General features: G+C 41.3%; 1 protein-coding gene across 1 annotated transcript in view; it reads right to left on the bottom strand.

Moving 5' to 3' along the window:
• Positions 1-1977: 1977 nt before the first annotated feature.
• The window catches only part of KIAA0753 (KIAA0753 ortholog), a 62919-nt gene continuing 57196 nt past the window's right edge, over positions 1978-7700 (bottom strand). The window contains exon 17 of the mRNA XM_077480455.1: positions 1978-6156. Within this exon, the coding sequence (XP_077336581.1) occupies positions 6030-6156 (127 nt within the window). The 3' untranslated portion in view covers positions 1978-6029. The remainder of the gene's footprint in view (positions 6157-7700) is intronic.

Here is a 7700-nt window from a genome sequence, read left to right as displayed (position 1 = left end):
ATGTGAACTGATCTTCATCCAATGCCGCGTACACACGAGCGGACTGTATGGCGTACTTAGTCCGTCATACAATCCGACGGACAGTCGGTCATACTTTCGACTGAACAGACTTGACCACACACGGATACCCAAACAGTCCGTCGAAAGCTTGCGCGATGACGTGTACAGCACGTACGACGGGACTAGAAATAGGAAGTCCAATACACAGCAAAGCACCCTTCCCGCAGTGTAAATCCTTTCTGGGCATGCGCCATTCTTAGTCCGTCGAACTAGCCTACTGACGAGCGGATTGTCCGCTGAAACCAAAGTACGACGGACAGAATTTCGGAAAATCCGAAATACTTAGTACGCCAGACTGCACACTGAAAAAGTCCGCTGAAGCCCACACACGAGCGGACTGTCCGCTGAAATGTGTTTCGACGGACTAAGTACGTCATACAGTCCGCCCGTGTGTACGCGGCACAAGTCAAAACACAATAGACAATCACAGTCTGCTTAAACTAATAACACACAAAGAATTAAATGTTACCATGTTTTTATTGAACACACCATGTAAACATTCACAGTGCAGGTGGAAAAGTATGTGAAACCTTGGATTTCATAACTGGTTGAACCTCCTTTGGCAGCAATAACTTCAACCAAATGTTTCCTGTAGTTGCAGATCAGACGTGCACAATGGTCAGGAGTAATTCTTGACCATTCCTCTTTACAGAACTGTTTCAGTTCAGCAATATTCTTGGGATGTCTTGTGTGAATCGCTTTCTTGAGGTCATGCCACAGCATCTCAATCGGGTTGAGGTCAGGACACTGACTGGGCCACTCCAGAAGGCGTATTTTCTTCTGTTTAAGCCATTCTGTTGATTTACTTCTATGCTTCCTTCAGTCATTGTCCTGTTGCAACACCCATCTTCTGTTGAGCTTCAGCTGGTGGAGAGATGGCCTTAAGTTCTCCTGCAAAATGTCTTGATAAACTTGGGAATTCATTATTCCTTCGGTGATATCAATCCATCCAGGCCCTGATGCAGCCCCAAACCACGATGCCCCCACCACCATACATACACAGTTGGGATGATGTTTTGATGTTGGTGTGCTGTGCCTCTTTTTCTTCACACATAGTGTTGTGTGTTTCTTCCAAACAACTCAACCTTGGTTTCATCTGTCCACAGAATATTTTGCCAGTACTGCTCTGGTGGGTCCAGGTGCTCTTGTGCAAGCTGTACACGTGCAGCATTATTTTTTTGGACAGCAGTGGCTTCCTCTGTGGTATCCTCCCATGAAATCCATTCTTGTTTAGTGTTTTTTACGTATCGTAGATTCGCTAACAGGGATGTTAGCATATGCCAGAGACTTTTGAAAGTCTTTAGCTGACACTCTAGGATTCGTCTTCACCTCATTGAGCATTCTGCGCTGTGCTCTTGCAGTCATCTTTGCAGCACACCCACTCCTAGGGAGAGTAGCAGCAGTGCTGAACTTTCTCCATTTATAGACAATTTGTCTTACTGTGGACTGATGAACAGCAAGGCTTTTGGAAATACTTTTATAACCCTTTCCAGCTTTATGCAAGTCAACAATTCTTAATTGTAAGTCTTCTGAGAGCTCTTTTGTGTGAGGCATCATTCACATCAGGCAATGCTTCTTGTGAAAAGCAAGCCCAGAACTGGTGTGTGTTTTTTATAGGGCAGGGCAGCTGTAACCAACACCTCCAATCTCATCTCATTGATTGGACTCCAGTTGGCTGACACCTCACTCCAATTAGCTCTTGGAGATCTCATTAGTCTAGGGGTTCACCTACTTTTTCCACCTGCACTGTGAATGTTTACATGGTGTGTTCAATAAAAACATAGTAACATTTAATTCTTTGTGTGTTATTAATTTAAGCAGACTGTGATTGTCTATTGTTGTGACTTAGATGAAGATCAGATCACATTTTATGACCAATTTGTGCAGAAATCCATATCATTCCAAAAGGGTTCACATGCTCTTTTTTTGCAACTGTACACACACACACTTCACGCTATGGTGTATCAAAACTTAGCTCTATGTAGCTGCTTGCACCTTTATTATTCCCATCAGAGGATAAAATCTTAAAGTGGTGTTGCCACCAAAAAATAAAAAATTCTTTAAAAAATAAAAAAATAAAAAAAATAATTGGAAAAATATTTTTTTTTACTCACCTCTAAATACCTGTTGCTAGGGGGTCCCTCATAGTCTGCCTTCTTCCTTGCCCAGGCTGGTGACATCATCTCCCCTCGCACCGCACAGTCATCTGGGACCCGTCACGTGTCCCAGGTGACTGTGCGGCGTAGCGGACAGGGAATGGGGGGGGGGGCTTCGTTCCCCCGCATCACTGGACCCTGGGACAGGTAAGTGTCCGATTATTAAAAGTCAGCAGCTGCAGTATTTGTAGCTGCTGACTTTTAATTTTTTTTTATTTTTTTTTTAGGGGCATCCCACTTTAAGTCAATATCAGATTGGTGTAGTGCTATCTACTAGCCAAACCATACGTGAATGTAAAGTGCCATGAAATCTTTATCCAACTGTACTATATGTGCAAATTGGAACAGCTCTGCTCCAACACGAAGTAATCAAGAAGTCACCATCTTGATTACCTCGTGTTGGAGCGGAGCTGTTTGAATTACGCTATTGGAGGCTGCCTCCTTTCCCTTACATGCATAACCAAGAGAAACCATGCGACAACCTTCCTATAGAGTGGGGATATCGGATCCAGTGGAGCAGAGAGAGTACCCATTAAAAAGTGTGCTTGAGACCTACTTATGGCAACCTATGACCTACTTATGGCACATAAGGGGTCACTATACTTCTGATGTGTGTGGTGGAAAAGGATAGGAGCACAGAGTGAATTGCACAAATCGATTATAGTAGAATGTGAAGTTCTGAGCACCAGTCGCTTTTATTTAAAGGGTAACTCCACTTTCATGGGGGGAAAAAAAATAGCAAATAAAGAAAAAAATAATATAGCGTGTACAATTGCGATACAAGTCCTTGTGATTGAATGTTATTAACAATTGCCTTTCCCTTTTAATCTGCAGCCGCTGTAATTTTCTATAAATGCAATGCAATATGGCTACATGGAGGTGTTCTGTACACAGAGTGTGTACTGGGCACTCCCCAGAAACATAATTTCCTGCTTGTGCGATTGGCTCACCAATTTTCCCAGAAGTCTGCCTAAGATACAAGTCAGATTTCCGGCATCCCCTGTAACAAAAAATGTATTTTTGGTGAGATATTTCCAATAGGAACACATCTAAAGGCCCCTTTCACACTGGGACGGGGTCGACAGTAAAGCTTTACCATCGTATTTGTGGAGGTATTCAGCCGCTAGCGCTTCTAAACCCTGCTAGCGGACGAAAACGGGTTAAAACCACCCGCAAAGCCCTGCTGCAGCAGCGCTATGCGGTCGGTATAGCTACGCTGCCCCGTTGATTTCAATGGGCAGGAGCGGTATACACACCGCTCCAAAGATGCTGCTAGCAGGATTTTTTTTACCGTCCTGCCAGCGCACCGCTCCAATGTGAGAGCCCTTGGGCTTTCACAATGGAGTGATTGGAGCGGGTCTTTCAGGGCACTTTGCAGGCACTATTTTTAGCTCTGTAGAACCTGCAAAGCGCCCCAATGTGAAAGGGGTCTAAAGTGATGCAGGCCCAGCAGCTTTCCTCATTAGTGCCCTGCAGGTGCACGGCTGACTGATAATTATGAAACAACTCCCATTAGACCCGCTCAGAACAGAGGCACAGACAAACACATATGGATTGCATCAAAATAAAAAAAATAAGTTAGGAATCTGCAACAAAAGTTATTATAATCCTTGCAATGTACATAATCACCCGGGGGGATGTTTTTTTCTCAACAAAAGTGGAGTTAGGCTTTAAGCACCAGTGGAATGGTTTCTACGTAGAAACTCTTAGATTTGCACATTTAGTACAGTTGGATAACAATTTTAGGTTACTTTATATTCACATGTAATGATATTTATATGATGGTATATATGAATTTATAGCAGGTACTATTTATTGGTTAGTAGTAAGCACTGCACCAATCTGATATTATCTCAATGGACTCCAAGAAAAATATTTTAGGACCTATACAAAAATCCCAAATTTTAGGTGGACTGATCCTTCACCCCAAGGGCTAAACAAAAAAAATAAAAAAAAAATAAAAGATTTTCATATTCATATTTGCCATGTCATAGTCGCTACGTTTATGGGATGGATTACTTCCTCCCGACGCAGAAATCATGTGATCCAGAGACTTTATTATGCAAAAAAATACACTAGAAAAAGCCTAATATTTCAGATTTGTATAAATAACAGAAAGTTACTACACCCAACAGCTCTGTATTTCTTCGGAACTCTGGCAATAAGATTTCACCTTCAAATAATGTCTTAGTTCCCTGCCAGTTGTATTTGCAATTCTCATTCCTAGCTGGATTATTTACTGTGACAAATACAAGGACTGGGAAATGTACATGAATACAAAATAGAAGAAAGCCTTAAATTTGAATTTTCTAAAGGGGTTGGGGCTTAATGTTCATGAGTTTTAGGTTTTCAAGGGGTGGCCCTTACTGTAAATGGAACTTTATAGATGAATAATTAGATATGTACACTGTTGAGGCAGCTAAGACATGATCCTGGTGTGACATTTAAAAATAATGGGCACTCCACTAATCTTAAAGAGGTTGTAACCCCCAAAATAAAAAAAGATTCTGTTCCTTTAAAGCATGTTAAACCACATAGGGCTTGTGCTGTGTTAATTGTCCCATTGTATGAAATATACCTGGTTGATCCTGCCTGTTCTGTGTGCGGACCACGGTAATCATGGCTGCTAGAACACCAAATACAAAAATAAATAGAAAACCTATAGCTGATGAGGTAGCATTTATAGAGTAGATCATACATAAAAAGTAGAAGGATACAAAATTACAAAACAGCAGCAGTCCTAGCTTAAAAACAAGTGTAAAAAAATAAAATAAACCTCCTTTAACAATATTTCAAAATTAAAGATAGGAGAAATGGCAAATTTCTCTAAAATAATAAAGTATTTTTCACAGTTAAATGATGGCAACATTTTAAATGTGACTTGTCATGCCACATGAACCTGTGTACAACAGTTCTGACCCCTGCAAAACAAATCATGAAATACTTATTTGTCCAGCAGTAAGTGTATCTTCACTCTCTTAAAGCGCTAAAGTCCCTGAGGATCCTTCAGCATCTGACAACCTTCTGGGTGTGTTGCATGACTGACAGCTGAGTGCTGCAGCTTCATCCTCTAGCTAGCAGAAGGAAATACAACATGCAGAATGGGACCAGATCCAACACCCCAGGAAATGTTTTGGTCACAGAAGACTAGTAAGTATTAATCTTTTTTTGCAGGAGGCGTTTTGAAGAAAAAAAAAAAAAGATGGATATTTATATATCTAAAAAAAAAAAAAAAAAAAAAAAAATCACACACATACATCCATATATACATATTATAAAAAAATGTTTTGTTTTTTGGACAGAGCCACTTTAACTAATAGTGTTACTTTAGATCATGCACAGATTACACACACATACCACCAATCATGCATAATGCTCAATATCTAAGCTCCAAGTACAGTCCCTAAAGCACCTGTTATCCCACAACCAACCAACCATAGATGCTTAAGAGTCCCCCTCTATTTGTTACTGAGGTACCTACGCTGGACTGTGATGCCAAGGGGAATTGGACTTCTAAATTCAAACACAAAATTTGAACCAAAGAACGTTTGGCACTCATAGAAGTTTTTTTTTCCTCACTCATAAAAGACTTGCCCAGGCACTACATGGTGCCTCTGCACTAAGATGCTAATAGAATGATTCTCTTACCTCCAAACTGTTCTTTACCCCAAAGCTGGTACATAAGCCATTACAAGCTGCTAAAGCCAACAAGAGAACCCCTTTCATTTTTTTCATTTGGTTTGCAGAGGGGTAGTATTGTATACACACACTGTAGTGAACTACATCATTAAGACAACAAAATAACCAGTTAAATTAGTGGTTGTTTTCTGCAGGTTCCATAAACTCCGAAGTGAAGACAGCTTCAGCGTACTCATCACAGAGGTCATGCAGCTCTGCTGCTACTTCCCCTAAGGCATCATTCATGAGCTCTTCTGCCAAGCTGTAAAAAATTGAATAAAAGAGAATTACAGGAGAGTGTCATAATTCCATCCATGGGATTAGTGAAGATAAAGTAAGGTAGGTGGCTAAAGAAAATACAATTTACACATTAATATTTACACAGTTCAAGTAAAAAAACTTTTACAAGCACATAAGAGCCCTTTCACACTGCAGGCATTTTAATGCACTGTAAACTTCATCATCTACGGCACAAGGGGACAGTTATCTTTATTCGCAAAAACTGCATTTTAGCTTTTTTTAAATCCTTTCTGTTAACCTATAAAGCAGTTTCCAGTAAGCATATATATCCACAGAATGACTATGCACTATATACGTTTAGACCCCTTTCACACTGGGGCACTTTGCAGGCGCTACAGCGCTAAATATAGCGCCTGCAAAGCGCCCTCAAACAGCCACTGCTGTGTCTCCAGTGTGAAAGCCCAAGGGCAGGCGCCATATTTAGCGCTGTAGTGGTGCGCTTGCAGGACACTAAAAAAAACTCCTGTAAGCTTTGGAGCGGTGAAGGAGTGGTGTATACAGTAAGGGGTCTTACTGTATATATATATATATAAAAAAAACAACAACACTGCAGCAAATACTAAATGCAAACAAATGCATATTGAAATAGATGAAGCACAGAGCTGCAAAAGGGCCATAAAGTGAACAATGCATGGGAAAAGCATGTAAGCTGCTACTGATGGCCTCCTAGTGAAAACACTAGCTACCTGGCTACAATACTTCAGAGACATCTTCCTCAGCAAGGGTTCCATAAAACCATTGGGTTCCTCTGGAGCAGGGGTATTGAATTAAAGAACTATAGGAAAAAAAAAATTCCGCCATCTATGCCCCATTGCAGAGATTTCCCTTCACTTCCTGTCCCATAGCCAAAACAGGAAGTGAGAGAAAATCCCTGCAATTAAAGGAAAAGCATTGGGGACCTCCAGGTCACCAAAACTAGTGTCCCCATTGAAAGATTTCCCCTCTATTATTTTTCTGGGGACAGTTTCATTAAGTGAATCTTAATGGGGGCACAGACAGTAATAATGACTGATTAATCTCTCTCCGTTCCATTCAAAAAACAAAAAAATTACCAAATACACTTACTGGTAACTGTGTTTCTGGGAAGTCTTCCAGGACGGCACCCCGAGAGATGACTAGTCCCACTTGACAGGAAACACAATCAACAAAGAGGTTAAAACCCCTGCCCCTCCCTGCGCTCCTCAGTTGTAAAAAAGTATTGATCCACACCAGTGCACAAGAGTGAAAAACCTCAAAACTCCATATAAAACCAACATACCAAAAAGAGTGGGTGGGAAGTAGGCCTGCCGTCCTGAAAGACTTCCCAGAAACACCGTTACCGGTAAGTGTAACTGGTCATTTTCTCAAGTTGTCCTCCAGGACGGCACTCAGAGAAGAGCAAGTAGCTCAGGCCTAGCTTAGGGCAGGACAACAGCTTGTAGGACCTTCCTACCAAATGTCAGATCCTGAGGTGACAGCAACTTCCCCCTGTAATGTCTCAGGAAGGTGCTCTGGCTTGTCCATGTA

Source organism: Lithobates pipiens, unplaced genomic scaffold (assembly GCF_037356315.1).
Source record: "Lithobates pipiens isolate NorthernLeopardFrog02 unplaced genomic scaffold, aLitPip1_a1.2 Scaffold_16, whole genome shotgun sequence".
Classification (NCBI taxonomy): domain Eukaryota; kingdom Metazoa; phylum Chordata; class Amphibia; order Anura; family Ranidae; genus Lithobates; species Lithobates pipiens.
This window is presented reverse-complemented; position numbering and strand designations above follow the sequence as displayed.